Source organism: Mesoplodon mirus (genome assembly GCF_964341445.2).
Source record: "Mesoplodon mirus genome assembly, chromosome: 5".
Taxonomy (NCBI): domain Eukaryota; kingdom Metazoa; phylum Chordata; class Mammalia; order Artiodactyla; family Ziphiidae; genus Mesoplodon; species Mesoplodon mirus.
The window spans coordinates 155,104,553-155,120,683 of NC_138980.1; the positions used below are offsets into that span (position 1 = coordinate 155,104,553).

Genomic DNA, 16,131 nt, shown 5'->3' on the forward strand with positions numbered 1-16,131 from the left:
TGACTCCCAGGCATGGTGCTACGTGTTTTGAGGATTTCATTTTCTGTAATCTTCACAACAACCCTACTTTACAGATAAGGAAACCAAGGCTTAAGAGAGTTGGGGTGACTTTCCCAAACAAATTGTTTTAATTTACTTACATATAACTAGTAATTGCCTGAAAATGTCATTTTTCTTCCACCCTTACCACCAAGTTTATTTTCTTACTGGTGGGAATCTGATGTTAAACTGCTACTAAGTTTCAGTCTCACAAAGTCATAATCACATATGACTGAGTCTTTACTGTTTCTCAATTTCTTAACTTGTAAAAGAAGGCTCATAACACCTTCCATTGTCGTTTATATAATTCCATGCACACACACAAATGCACACATAGACACAGAGCTGCTTGGGACCTTTCGTAAAAGTGGTTAGAGGGTCACGATCCCTTATTAGAAACCCTTGTGATCAAAAGTGTTTCAGAATTCTGAATTTGTATATACTATATATTCCATAATATCCCCAGCAGTCTGTTGGAAGCACTCCGTAACAAAACACACTATATCTCTGCAGAAAAATGAGTAGATATTCACTATAAGTGGGATAAATAATGCATATCAGTAGTCTTGAGTTGAAGTTTTCAGTTTTTAGAGTTTTTTTTTGATTCTGGATTAGCAGATACAAGACTGTGGTTTTATTAGTGGTATTCAATTTTAAATCACAAAGCTTTATGTTGAGACTGATTACAGTGCAACGTGATAGCCTGCCTTACCTAAGCTGGGATTCCAAAATATGTTTACTATCCAGTTGGACCAATGGGACTCGAGTAAATCTTTTAGTGTCATCTGTTGGGATTTTACATTCCATTCCCCTGTAATAATCTTGAAGCAGTCTCTTCGTATCTTGGAAACGGTTCAGTTCTGCCTTTAATAGAAAATATGAATGTTAATACCCAAGACAGAACAAGCTGATCTGTACATATGTTCTATATAAGTCCTGTAAGCATTATTTTATTATTTTAGTTTTTTTTTTTTTTGCAGTACACGGGCCTCTCACTGTTGTGGCCTCTCCCGTTACGGAGCACAGACTCTGGATGTGCAGGCTCAGTGGCCATGGCTCACGGGCCCAGCCACTCCGCGGCATGTGGGATCTTCCCAGACCGGGGCACGAACCCGCGTCCCCTGCATCGGCAGGCGGACTCTCAACCACTGTGCCACCAGGGAAGCCCTGAATAAGATGCCATCATATATCATATAAGCAGAATTGATCAAAAGTCCTCTCACATTTATGGTAACTAGTAAATAATGCTTTTTTACTGTTTCTCTCATCACAGAAACTTAGCTTTGAAAGAAATCTTAGAAATCATCTACCATAACATTTTCTAAAATTTATTTTGTAGAAGCTTTGTCCTATAAGCTCTTAATGAGTACCATGCTGGGAAAAAAACAAACAAAAACTTTGCAACGTCAAATAATTTCAGAAATGTGGGGTTAACATACCAAAAGAGTTTCTTTATTGCAGGGCATCTTAGTATCTTAATATGTCAATATGCTTGTCAATCTCCCAGGGAGAGGGAAGGGTAGAGTACATAGCCCTTCCCAAAGTCTTCTGATCATCAAGTCCTTCTTTTGTGAAACATCTTGTAGGACTAGTGTTCCATGGAATCCACTTTGGGAAATACTTATCTAGGCACATGCCCTTGAAAACTTTCATGAAGATTCTTTCCGCTCCATAAATATGTGCAAGCTTCTGCTTATGAGCTCCTGGACCAGCAGCTCAAGTGCCTGAAAAGTCTGTTATTTGATGGACAGTTCCAATCATTAGGATCGTTCTTCATTTATTGAACTGAAATCTACTACTCTCCTGTAGTTTACAGCTTTGGTTTTTCATAGGATCATGCCAATCAGTGCAGAACTAGGCTTCTTCTGTTCTAGGTGGCTAGCCTTTAACTATGTGAACACTGATGACAAAGCAGTGGTTAGGGGTACTGGCTCAAGAGTTAGATTCCCTCAGTCCAAATCCCAGCTCTCCTACTCCTGACATGTGGCATTGGGTGAATCACTTCATCTATGTTTGCCTCAGTTTCCTCATCTGTGAAGTGAGGATTGTGAAAGAAATTACAGCCTAGGGTTGTTGTGAAGGTTTAACCTTCACATGAAGAGTCCTTAGAACAGAGTAAGAACTTAATAAATATTAGCTTTTATTTCCTTTACTCTCTTTTTTCCTAGTTGGCTTTAGATGTGGATTCTGTTTCTCAGGGAGAGGGTCTGAAATGTAGGTCTTGTGGGGTGTAAGAGTTATACCATTTCCAAAAGAGGCACATATTGCTTGGACTAATGGGAATGATTTACAAAAATTCTCGAATCCCTTTGCCTTCGTTACTGGATTTCAGTTATTTCTACCATAAACTTTTGAAACAGCTGTTCCAGCATTCAATCTCTGGTTACCCAAACTGGTGTCCCGGGGATGTTACCCAGGCAGGTTTAGGCTGCTGGCTGTCTTGCCTTCTTCCTCAGCACAGCCCATGCCTTGTAGCCCCCACCTGGATCCCAGAGCTAGCAATCAGTGAGGCTGCTACTGCTTCTCAGGCCGCTGCCTCCTGTGGTCCAGCTTGCCCCCGAACCAGGGGCTTGTCCCTGTGAGTGCTGGAAGTACTCGCATCCACGGTCTTTTGTTGAACAAGGATTTATTGAACACCTACTATGCGCTAGCTCCAGTGATCCTCAGCTAAATATTCTCATTTCCTGCAGTAACTCCTCCTGTAAGCTAATCAGTTCAAGACCTGAAAGGTACCCTTTTCCACTCTATTCTCACTGCTATTTTCTTGGGAAAAAATATTCATGTAGACACAGCTTGACCAAGACAGCCTTCATAATCCTCTCAGCATGACTAAACTATAGACAGGTTTCTTCCTAACTCCAGACTCCTGACCTCCCTTTTCTTAGAGTATTTACTTTAGGAAACTTGTCTTTGTAAGTCCATTCTCTGTCCCTTTGAGATGTAAATCTTTTCAAAATCCTCCTGCTGGTTTTAGAAATCAGAACTGTCTCTCTCAAGAACCTGGGAACCATCTCTTTGAAATGTAAGCATATGAAATGAAAATAGAACTCCTATGTCCTGGTCCTCTGGGAGGAGCGGAGTCTGGCTTAGGAAGACACCTTGCTCCTAGTTGTAAAACTACGTGCATCAAGAAGAGAAGAGAGGGCTTCCCTGGTAGCACAGTGGTTGAGAGTCTGCCTGCCGATGCAGGGGACACAGGTTCGTGCCCCGGTCTGGGAAGATCCCACATGCCGCGGAGCGGCTGGGCCCGTGAGCCATGGCCGCTGAGCATGCATGTCCGGAGCCTGTGCTCCACAGCAGGAGAGGTCACACACACACACACACAAAAAAAAAAAAAAAAAAAAAAAAGAGAAGGGAAAGTTTACTTTTCCTTTAGATGAGGCCAATCAAGCAACACAGGTTGTGCATGACACCCCACCTTGCCCAGTTCTTAAAAACTCTCCAGCCCTTATTCTTGGCAGAGCTGGGTATCCAGACTTGGTCTGTGCTCTCTCCCCTATTGTTGACAATACCTTGGCATAAAATCAACATCTGTCTCTTCAACTTGTCCAGTGCAATTCATTATTTTAACGGGCTGCAAAAATAAGTTAATCAGATTGTTCCAGTGAATGATCTATTTTTCCAATCTGGACACAAACGTTTTTCAGGAATCAAGTGCGTGCTGAGTCTGATCCAGCCCACGCTCTTGTGGCAGGGCTGCTTTCCCGGGGACACTTTGGGTGTCCGCTGGGAGAGGCTGGTGTGGTAACGACCCAGGACAGACACCATCTCTGCTGTCCCCTCCACAGCTCTAGGCCACCTGGAAACAGCTGGTGGGTTGTAGCTTGAGAGGCTACCAGTTCTGGTGTTTGTTCGGCCGGGGACAGAATGGCTTATTTCAGCTAACCTCCTTGGCAAGTTGGAGCTCAGGCTGGGCAGAGTGCTGTGAGTAAAACAAGCCCCTCACATTCCCAGAGGAGTGGTTACAGGATGGGCGTGGCCATGGAGAGAAGAGTCTGTGTCATCCCGACCGGCCGCTCTTACCTGCGTCAGTGAGAAGAAATGGTTCATTGCGATTCCGATCGCGTCCTGCAACCAGCTCTCGTTAATGATGTCCAGAAGCTCCTGTTCCGCCTCTTCCCTGCGGGCATCACAGATGTCCCACAGGCGGTCCCGTAAATCCTGCACGCAGACACTGCTGTGAGGCTTCAGAATCACGGCTCAGATGACCTCCGTATAATAAAACTAAAATCCTTTGCCTGTCTTAATGTGCCTGAAGAAAATTTAGACCTAATACACTCATATGTTTTATCCCTTCGGTCAACAAATATTTATTTTGCTTCTGCTCTGTCAGGCCTTCACTTTCTAAACCCCCCCTCGGCACACCTTGTACCCAGGTCCACAGTTTACTTTACTCATGCGGGGCTATGTTTTATGTATTCTAATCCTTCCTCACAAGATTTGACTGGCCACAGTTTACTTTACTCATGCGGGGCTATGTTTTATGTATTCTAATCCTTCCTCACAAGATTTGACTGGCCACAGTTTACTTTACTCATGCGGGGCTATGTTTTATGTATTCTAATCCTTCCTCACAAGATTTGACTGGCCACAGTTTACTTTACTCATGCGGGGCTATGTTTTATGTATTCTAATCCTTCCTCACAAGATTTGACTGGCCACAGTTTACTTTACTCATGCGGGGCTATGTTTTATGTATTCTAATCCTTCCTCACAAGATTTGACTGGCCACAGTTTACTTTACTCATGCGGGGCTATGTTTTATGTATTCTAATCCTTCCTCACAAGATTTGATTGGCCACAAAAGACCTTTCAGGGAATTTTTGAGGAAATGGTGTATTGTTGGTGTAAGAAACATGCTGCTTTATTGAATCCGAGGGCATAGGCTTGTTAATTAATCATGAGTGGAGCATGTCATTCTCCAAGAAATAGGATTGTCTGAAAATAAGCTTTGTATTGCAGAGCTAGCAGTGAAAAAAAAAATCTTTTAAAGATCCCAGCTCTGCTACTTACCATATCCTGAGGAATAATGTTGATGATACCTTTCTATGTGTGTCAGTGTTCAGAATATGTCATTATACTTATATTGACTCATTTTAATGCCTCACAACCACCTTGGGTCCTATTATTTTCTTCATTTTGCAGATGAGGATACTGAGTCAGTCACAGAGAGGTTATTTTCCTAAAGTCACATTATGAGCAAGTGGTGGAGTCAGGATATGAGCCTCTGGTCTTGTCTGTACCACTAGATTAGGGCTCAGTTCCTTGACCTGTGAAATGGGGATATTATTTACCCTTTGGATGTGCTGCAGTTAGCCTAAGCCTATAAAGCACTTAGCACAGTATTTAGCACACAATAATTCCTCAGTTATAAACAGTATCATAATCTTATTCATAGCAATAAAATATCTGTTTAATTAAAATTTCATTAAGAAAATATATACAGTCCAATAAAACTTGACAGTTTTCACGATCATAATTATTTATTGAACATTTACTGTGTGTTGGGCATTGTGTTAAGTGCCTGACGTTGCTAACCTCACAAATCCCCACAGTAACCAAGGGAGAAGTTTCTGATGTGAAATTTGATGCCCAGAGATGTTGAGTCACTTGCCTATGGTTTCAGCGTGGTGAAGTCAGGAATTCGAACGCAAGCAGTTTGATTCCAGTGCCTATAGTGGATTTTACTTCTGTGATGCTGTGTTTATGGAACACTTAGCATTTTGGTTTGTTATCTTGTGGGGGCTTCACATGAAGTGAAAGCATCACAGGCATCTTTATAGCTCTACACTAATATCAGAACAGTACGCCATTCTTTTAGAGCTGATCTTGATGTCTCCCTGGTCTTTCCACAAATGCTATATCAGACATCCAGTGAGGACTGGCTTCTGTTCCTCAAACATTTATACATTTTAAAAAGACAGGAGAGGAAGCAGTTGAGGAGAAAGTACAAAAGCAGGAGCCTGGGACCTTGTTTCTAGTTCTCTTTCTGCTCCCGACTCACTGAGAGGCCTTAGCAAGTGCCAGTGTCTCTGTGGCTTGGTTTTCTAATAGTAAAGTGAGGACAACATGATAGCAGAACCTTTCCATTAACTTCTTAGGATTGGAATGAAAGAAGCCAAGAACAAGGAATATTACCAGGAATAAAGAGGTTAACTACTGGCAAATAGGATTATGGATTTGTCATTTCCAATTTTGCTTCTTTTAAATATCTAATCTGTCTATAATAAACATATGGTACTTTTGGAATACAGGAGGGCCAGGATTGTGAATAGGCAGGAAAGAGATAGGAAAGGCAGATATGTTTTACGATTACCATTTGAGGAATGTCTAAGATAAAAGACTTCAGTTTATTGTGACATAGATTAGTGCAATACCTCCTGGATTAAACCCTCCAGGACCCTGGTCATCCAAGCTACCATAATGCCTTCACTTAATTTCAATAGCTTCCCAGTTGGTTTTCCAACTGCTCTCAAACACACCAAGTATCCTCCCTCTTCATTGCCTTCGCTTTTCCCTATGCCTGATACACTCTTCCTCCCAAAATCTGCACGGCTTATCTCATTCAATCTCTCCTGTCCTGAGTTTGCTCAAATATTGCCTTCTCAGTGGGCCTTTCTACAACTACCATATACTAAATGGTACATCAAGGTTCCTTCCCTCCCTGCCCTGCTTTCCTCCTTCATGTAGCTCATATTATCAGTGACATACTCGCTATACATTTACTTGTTTATTGCTTATCCTTTGCATTCTGGCCCCCAGAACATAAACTTCCTGAGGTCATAGGCTTTTTGTTCAGTGTTGAATCCCCTGCCCCTTGAGTAGTGCCGGGACCATGGTAGAAGCTCAATAAATATTCACAGAGCAGATGAATGGGTCATGGGGTAGAGCTTGGGAATTTGTTGTTGTTGACAAATAAATACTGAGATTATAATCAGATATGACTACTAGTAGCCTATACTTAAGGTTGTGGAAGGGGAAAGAATTCCCCTGACAGGATAAGGGGCTCTGTAAATCTACACAGGAAAGACAAAAGGTTGAAAATCAGGTTGACAAAAGATTGAAATCAGGCTTCTTGTACATCAGAGGACCTTTTCTAAAGCATCAGGGTAATATACTCCATTTGTGAATTTATCAAAATCTGCCTGTCTACCAAGTGCCAGGCACTGTGCTGCTGGAATACAAAGATGTATGAGATTTGGTACCTTCCCTCAAGGGATCTATTCGATAGAGGCAACACTTCAGGCTTTCTGGGATGTTCTCTCATTCCCCTTCTCCCTGACATCAACCAGCCATATAACTGTATCCAAGAGAGGCACGTACTTAATACCAGGCTTGGACACACTTACATGACCCAACAAAAGGTTTAGGAGTCTACAAAGTAGATGCCTGGAATGCTCTTGCACTGCTGGCCTTGGCTTCTCCTTCCAGAAGCATTGGCTACCATATTCTCATTCTGAACTCAAAGTACAGAAGAGCGATTGTTCTTGAAAGTCAGCAGGTTGGTGTTCAAACCATTTCCCCCCTCATCCTCACACCTCATGAGAGTAAGAAGGAGATGAATTAGGCTTTTGAAGTACAAGATTCGAGAGTGTGGAAACTCTGGCCTTGCGGGTCATGGATTCCCTTACATTCACTCTTTGGTGTAGTTCAGCCTTCGTTTCCTCATCATCCCACAGGTCATCAGGAAGAGAGTTGAAATCAGCCTGCCACTGAGATACAAAATCTTGCTTGTGGTCCGGACGCCTTAGAAACTGCTGGAAACCTGTTCTGTAAGGCATTCAGAGAATCAGATGGAGCTTATATGTCCCACCTGTAAACTACACGGTTGTAACTTTGGAAACTTTACTTACCTAACATCATATAAGTAAGCAATCACCATATGCTGGCCTTCTCTCAGGTGCCTGAGTACTATTTTGATGGAATTTATATAGGAATTTTCTATCAGTTTCCAGTAAGGTACTAAAAATGATCGTATTTCCTGTTAAATGGTAAAGCATAAAAATCATAATTTCAAAGTGAAAATTCTTCTGTGTAATTGAGTCAAAAGGGCACTACTAAGCAAGAAGATCAAGATGCAACTGCAGCCACTTAAGGCATCTCTGTGAAACTTCTTGCTCCTCCTTCCTCTCCCTCCCCCAGCTAATTCCTATTTCAAATCATTCTTCATGTCTGAGCGCAGGGTGCTCTGCGAACTGATGAACTGATGGCATTAATTATAACTGCTTATTTATTTGTCTATATTCGCCTCTAGAACAGCAGTCTCATGAAACCAGGAAGAATTACTATCTTATTCACCACTAAACAGTTTTTCCTATAACTACCACAGTGTCTGGGACATAGTAAGTGCTCAAGAAATATTTATTGAATGAGTGAATTGAATAATCACAGACCCCACATTTTGTCTAAGTTGGAGAACACCTAGGGTTCATGTCAGGGTGATGCTGAGTTATTTCTCTGAATTCTCCCTTGAGGTTTTACCTTTGCTGTAAAGTGCACCATGAAAATCAGAAAGTTTCTTTTACATTATCTTTAATGATGCAAATAAACAATGAAAAGTAAGAAGTAATCAAATTGAAATAAAATTGAAGATACATATTATATTTTAATATAAACTTGCTGTACTAATTTTTCCCTTATTGGTTGTGCATTTATTGATTCAGGGACTTCGCAATGGGGACCTTGGAGGTCATCTGGGCTAACTTCCTCTTCAACTGAGAAATGCCAAGAGATCTAGAGACAGATTATCCAATCTCTGTGGACCTCACTGATATGCAAGCCCCTCCAGGGTCACACAACTTGTGTTAGTGGAAAATGCTTCCTGTGTTGTAGGACAGTCTACATTCACACCATCTTCCCTATGACAGCCTGTCAAATATTTGAAGACGTTGGTGAGGAGAAGTAGGCTGGAATTCAGGATGAAACTCACTTGCTTTTGTATTTCCAACATCTAGTACAGTATTTGCAAATAACAGGTACTCAACAAATGTTAATATAGGTGTAAGCAGAGTCACCCGAACCCAATTTTATCATCAGTTAAATTTTCAGGAGACTGGATGGCTTCATCTGGTTCTAAAGGCCTATGGTTCTATGTCCAATCATACTTCAAGTATTCATTTATCATACACATTTACAGTTCTTTCAACACTCCTCTGAAATTATTTTAATACCTTTCTCTTACCTAGAGCGCCTCTCTGGTTTCTAGTTTTTCATGTTCTCTCTTAGAAGATGTGGTATCCAGAGTGGTGCTGAAGACCATTTTAAGTAAGCTGACTACTAAACCTCCTTCCTGGTGACTTCAAGTCATTAATTAACACTCTGTGCGAGGAGAGTTACCACCTAGGAATGGACCTAATTGAACTAACATCCTGTTCACAGTTCTTATTTATTTACAAGAACTTCATGAGAAATTGTCAAATACTATTTTGAATTCAAGGTATACTATGTTCATGGTACTTCTCTGACCCACCTACTCAACCTTGTTATCAAAGAAAAGGAACAGGCCAGTTCAACAGGACTTAGTCTTAGTAAACCTGTCTGACCTCTGGGTGATCATTTTGTATGTTACAAGTGCTCAGAGGCATGTGTTTAATAATTTTCTTTCCAATTTTGTCAGGGATTAACGTCTGGATCATTGGTCTTGTATGCTACTAAATCCCGTCCACCTTTTGTTAAACATTTAGTCATTAACTCACATCTGGTCTTCTAGATTCTCCCATATCTTCTGTGATTTCTATGAGTTATCAATAATGTCCCATCTGTAGTTTATTTAATTCTCTGGGATGTTATTTTTCTTGGTCTAGGCACTTGAACTTATGTGATGTGACTAGATGTTAAGACCTATCCTTTCCAATTAAATAGTCTTCTCTTCATTGACTGAAGCATAATAGGAAATTGGGCAGCCAAAGCAAGTATCCTCCAAGCTTCAGAAGCTAGAAAGCAAAGACATATCACTCCACTGCCTCCTTGGTGGTCCCTGAACCCTCCCTTGGGGCTGGCAAAGGGATAAGGACCCAGGCTTCCCTTGAACTTGGTTGCTGCCTCCACCTGAGAGAGCCAGATATGGAAGCAATCCCCCTCTTTCTCTCACTCTGTCTCCTTCCCCATGCCTATTGAGGTAAGATATATCTGGAGTCCCTGGAAGGCCTGGAACTAGGGTTGCCAGATAAAGTATAGGGTGCCTATATATACTTCATTGATTATCTGAAATTTAAATTCATTTAACTGGGCATCTGTTTTTCCTCTCCATTAGTAGGTAAGCTGTGCAGCTCATGTGTGAGAAGCTTAGAGTAGAAAAGGACTAGGGTAGGTCATGTGGCGTGCTTTGTTTCCAGGTTCTAGGCTAATTCTGCTTGTAGCAAAAAGGAGTTCTCTACCTGGTTTCACTTAGGTAACTAGAGGTCCAGGCTGTATAACCTCCCATCGTCCCCCCAGACCAACTCCCCATCCTTCACTCTCCATCCTACTCAGTGATTGCTCTAGGAGCCTAACTCATGTGAACTACTTCCGGAAACTCCCTTGCCTTCCACCTCCCAATTAAGAGATATGAGAGCAGGAAGGACATGAGGTCTAGTTATATGCTTCCCTGCTCTTCTCTGCTGGTCACTGTGGGTGGCTGCATCCTCTGGGAAGGCCACAGTCCCTGGCAGGTGGTCTTCTCCATGCACAGGTCTTCCTGAGGTCTGGACATCTGCTCCCTGTCCTCACCTTCTCAGGCCTAGGGGCCATAAGAGCTCCGGGCTATCTCTTGTTGAGGGTAACAATCTAATCCTTGTAGATTTTCTCATTTACTGGCCACATACATATAAATCATCCTTTATTCAACTTTCTTTAAATTATCTTCTGTTTTCTGCCAGGATCCTGACTAGAAGATCTGCAATGGAAGCTGATGCCATATCTCAGTGTGAATATTTATTTTTCACTCATGTTCTCTATTTCCCTCTTGTCCTCTATGAATTTATTTCTCTCAAGAGGTTCAATGTTTGGAATTAAGGATTAGATTTTAATATTTTTGTCCCTCACTCTCCAACTCCTACCAAATAATATCATTTAAATTTTATCTCCTTCCCAACAACCACTTCTGTATCCTGCTTCTATGACAGTTTTTGAATATATTTCTTTTTCAAAGTAGCTACTATTTGGCTGAGTGATAGTAATTACACACATCTGTAACTCTATCATTTAATGTTCTCATCTTCAAATATTTTCTGTTCTAATTTCTCCCTCAATGCTAATTAATTCATCAAAGCCTTATCAAGAATCTCTAACATACTCTTCACTGTATTTGATTCTGTATTGAATACAGTGAATTGTCTCACATGTTCCTACCCTCCCCCAAAGAATTTACAATTTAATTGAGGAGATAAGTAAGACATTTCCCTAGGAATGTTCAATAATAATTGCAATTCATGATTGGGTCTCAAGTGCCTGGCACAGATGGTCAGGGCTAAGAGTTCATAAGAGTAAGAAACCATGGAGGACTGGAATTAAGAAGACAGGGACTGAGTCTTTCAAAAAAACTCTTTGTCTTTTAAAAAGGTTTTAAAAGAAAGACCATTCTGTGTGATTCTCCCAAGATGATGTATCTATTAAAGCAGCCTGATTTGCCTAGGTGACAACTGGGCTTTGCAGCTGTCAGAGCATAAAGAACTGAATGGAGCTTCCAGGGCTCACGTGGGCATCTCCTTGCCTGACACTAGGGTACCCATTTAAAGAGTTCAGGCCAGATAGCCCTCTGTTCTTTTATTAGTTTAGTTAGCTTCAAAATTTTCCTTCTATTTCTAAAAAGTCAGGGGTTAAACTTCTCTTGAAAGCATTATGTTGTGGGCATGAGAGCATGGTTGGAGGGCTATAATTTGCTGGATATGTGTTCTGGGGAAGATATTCTTCCAGGAAACTGCATCTCTGCTTGTCCCTGGGGTAAAAATTGGTCCTCAAAGAACCCATTTGTTCCCCTGATTGCAGCACGCAACAGCTGCTCAAAGCATGACTCAGAAACTTTAGGGAGGAGAGAAAGCATGGGATGTGATTCAGTGAGTATTCTCAAAAGATCATCTCGGCTTTTTGATGAATATATATATTACCAGCTACAAAAGGCCTTTTGGATGGTGCAAATAATGGTGTGAATCTTCCTATAAAGAGGAGAAAGAACAGATTCTACTAGCTTGAGTCTAAACTGCCGTACCTCAGGAATTGGTTCATTCACATAAACCCATTCTTCTGATCCTGGCTTAGATGGGGGTGGCACTACTGGAGCAGGTGACACACCTGTAGAGCCAGCAGGTGATTTCTTTACTGGAACTTTCCCTCCTGGAGATTTTCCTCTGGGAGAACCTTAAACATGCATATTAAATCATGCCATTACAAGGAGATGAATGGGACCAGAGTGTGGTGGATGGATAAACCTATGATGTCATGGATCTCAGGCAATTCATTAACTACTTTTTAAGCAACTTTGGGCAGCCTTATCAAATAAAAAATAAAAAACGTCATTCTCTATAGCCCCCAAATTAACCAATAATACCAACAGCAATTTTTTTTACAGCAATGCAATTTCTCTTGTCCAATTAGCTATGGAAAACAACTTGATATTTTATTTTCATCTCTGTCCTTGCTTCCACAATGAACACATGGTTTTTACAAAGTTTAGGCACCAGAGAAAAGTGTATTTTATTTACTATTGCAAAAACTGGCAAATTGAACACTCACACTGAATGAGAAAGAGGGTAGCTATAACAGGAGCGGTGCTCTTGGGGTTCTTCGAAAACCAGGGGAGGAGCAGGGAGAAAGAGTGCTATTGTAGGAGTAAGTGAGGGATGTAGGGGAGGAGAAGGGGTACCTCGTGAATATTCCCACATTCCCTGGATGAGACAGAGGGCTTTTGAGTGGGGAAACTATATCTCTTTCTACAGTCAGGGTGTAGGGATGAAGGCGACGGCTGTGCCATAGGTCTGGCTGAATTAAGGCATGGGCAGGGGCAGAGAGGAGAAGAAGGGAGGGGAGAGAAGGAGAGGGAATGGAAAGAGAGAGGAAGGAGGAGGAGGAAGAGAAAGAGGCCTAATTTCAGCTCAAAATCCAGAAAGGGCGTGTGCCCCACTCTCTGTGAGAACATCCGGGGGGAATCCAGACTCGCGAAGCAGTACATTTATGGTCTGAAAGATCTTGTGACTGATCAAACTACCTTAACTCAGAAAGCACTGATATTTCCTTAAAGGATCAAAGTTATAGTTTGGAAATTCAGTCAGTTTAAATTCCACTTATTTTCAGTTTCCTTATTAAGATTTTAGATGCAGTTTATAGATGCCTACAGAATTTGCAGCACTTTCTTTCCCCAAAATATATTTCTTTAATGAGTATTATTTAATGATAATGCTGTTTAGAAAAGTAAATACATCTTCCACTTTTATATTAGTTTATAATATATGGATTATAAGTAGAGGGGATACTGTTAATTATGTCGCATGAACAGTTTAAATGACTTCAACTTATACAATTAAAACCAGTATTCGTCATCTACAAGTTTAAAGTTGCATCTAGGTTTTGTTAATTAGAAAAATTTAAGAGCATCTTTTTTTCAGGTGAAAACCAAAAATGTTCATAACTTGATATATTTTTCTATATGATAATTTTTCATTCTCTGAACTGAATCTCTGGTGAAATAAAAGTGATAATACTATGGCCACTTTAAGATGAATTTCTCAAAGGAGAATTCCTAAGGAAAACTTTGTAATTATAAACGTGAGACTGGAATGAGTTCCTTTTTCTTCTTTTCTTACATATCATGATCCTTCAGTGAAAACTAAGGGAGCCAGGGAACAATTTTGGACGATGTGCTTTGATTTCATTTAACTTTTTTCTAATTGTTAACAATGAAAATACAAGGGTAAAATATTTGAATGAATAAAAATGTATCTATGTCACAGTGAGTGAAAGTAGATGCCACTTTTGAACAAAATCTATCGACATCTCAAATGTCATGAGGGTCATTCCTTGCACCACCCATGCAACCATATGAAGACTTCAGTTTCTAATAAAGTATTTGCTTTCATTTGGAAGTTGGATTATTGAGTCCTCAGTGTGGCCATTCTTCATGCATAAAATTCTGGAGAGTAATCTATGCTTAGCATATAGTAAAGATAGATTTTAGCAAAAAATTTTTTTTGTCCAGTTATAAGAACCTAATGGTATTACACAGAAGCACGTGGAGCGAGAACAAGTATAAATAAAATAAGGTCAAAAGAAAAATGCAGTTTTAGGACATGGGATTTATTTAATCATTTTATCTGTAAAGAAATGGTCAAAGTTGAAACAATAGAGCAATAGGCTTGAACAAAGAAAATAACATAGTAGGAGCTCAGTAAAGGTAAGAATAAATTTCATCAATTGATGAGGGGACATTAAGAAAACTAGAACACTTTCAGATTAAGTTGTCACTACTCAGGGAGATGAGAGGATTGTAGGAAGAAGGAAAAGATGTGAAAAGTCTGATCTATTTTAAAGAAAGGCATTATTATTACCTTTCAGTCTTAAAATATTTCCTAGTAGGATCTGGCTTAATTAAGGGCTTCCCTAGGTAGAAGTTAGAAGACTGGTTAACAGTGATGGCTTTCTTATTGCCTTGGTTCAGCGAAAAAAGACTCTGGTTGGTGACTGAAGTGGAGACTCAGGATACCTTGGATAAGATGAAAATTTCTGCTCTGCAGCAACGTGGCCAGGAAGAGAAAGAGGTCAGTGCCAGGTAAGGAGCCAGAGATGGAACATGAATCAGCTTATTCTCTAAATCGCTATTGAGAAGGTATTTTGGAAAAGTTTTCTCTCCTTGGTGTCCTAGAGTTCATGTTGTTAGTCTACGTGGAGCTGGAGATACGGAACGTGGACAACTATAAAGTAATGAGGACTGGTTATTTGGAATCCTTTATTGGACCTGATTTTAGTATAATTATACTCAGTGATAAGCATTGGAAACTCCTTAAGTCAATTTTGCAAAGGATTCCCCTTTCTGCCCACAGTCTTTAATAACTTGGTCTGGAGTCAATAATCATATCCCATACTTATTTAGCCCCATTTACTCTGAGCCAGATTCTGTTCCAGCTGCTTTTTTGTATATTTACTAATTCCTTACTATGGCCACAGAGAAGTTACTTTTATGACCTCATTTTACATAGGAGAGAACTGAGACTCACTAAGGTCAAGTTACTTGCCCTAAGTCACTTGTATGGTAAATGGCAGAGCTAGAATGTCGGCCCAGGCAGGCTGGCTCCAGACTCCATGCATTTGACTGTCATACTTTATTGCCTTTTAGTGTCTATTGATGTAATTCATGTTCAAAAGTGTTCATTAGATTGATATTTAGAAATTTGCAAGCTTTAGAGTAGTTATTTTAATACTATTTGCTTGGCTCATAAATTGATTTTAAGACTGTGTTCTATTTACCTTGCATTACAATTAAATTACAATTTAATTTTTCTACTTGTGGTGAAAATTTTATTAAAAGCTACAGTCTGAGAAATCAATTCATTGAAAGACTCATACTAAAGAGTATAAATAATATTATTTAACTCATTTATATTAGATGATGGTATTAAGGCAAAATCCAAGGAAGCTATGAGAATAGTGTTGAGAGTTAATATGGAGTGTTGATTACATTCGCCAAAGTGTAAAGAGGCTCTAACTTTCCCTTCTCATAGGTTAATGATCCCTAACAAAACACTACCTTATTTATTTATTTATTTATTTATTTGCGGTACGTGGGCCTCTCACTGTTGTGGCCTCTCCCGTTGTGGAGCACAGGCTCAGGACGCACAGGCTCAGCGGCCATGGCTCACGGGCCTGGCCGCTCTGCGGCATGTGGGATCCTCCCGGACCAGCACACGAACCCGTGTCCCCTGCACCGGCAGGTGGACTCTCAACCACTGAGCCACCAGGGAAGCCCTACCTTATTTATTTTGACTCTCCATTTCCTCATCTTTGAAGTGGGAAATGATCATTTATACTTCACAGGTGGTTATGAGGATTATGCAAGATTATAAAAATTATCTTGTATAGTGCCTGGCGTAGGTACTCCATAAGAGGTAGTTTGTTACTCTGATTGTG

At 40.5% G+C, this 16,131-nt stretch overlaps 1 protein-coding gene across 1 annotated transcript in view; it reads right to left on the reverse strand.

The window, feature by feature from the left end:
* SPEF2 (sperm flagellar 2) overlaps window positions 1–16,131 on the reverse strand; it is a gene marked incomplete at its 5' end in the record, with an annotated part of 163,657 nt that overhangs the window by 59,911 nt on the left and 87,615 nt on the right. The window contains 5 exons of the mRNA XM_082623316.1: window positions 752–903; window positions 4,063–4,200; window positions 7,671–7,809; window positions 7,893–8,020; window positions 12,224–12,372. Of these exons, the coding sequence (XP_082479442.1) occupies window positions 752–903; window positions 4,063–4,200; window positions 7,671–7,809; window positions 7,893–8,020; window positions 12,224–12,372 (706 nt within the window). The remainder of the gene's footprint in view (window positions 1–751; window positions 904–4,062; window positions 4,201–7,670; window positions 7,810–7,892; window positions 8,021–12,223; window positions 12,373–16,131) is intronic.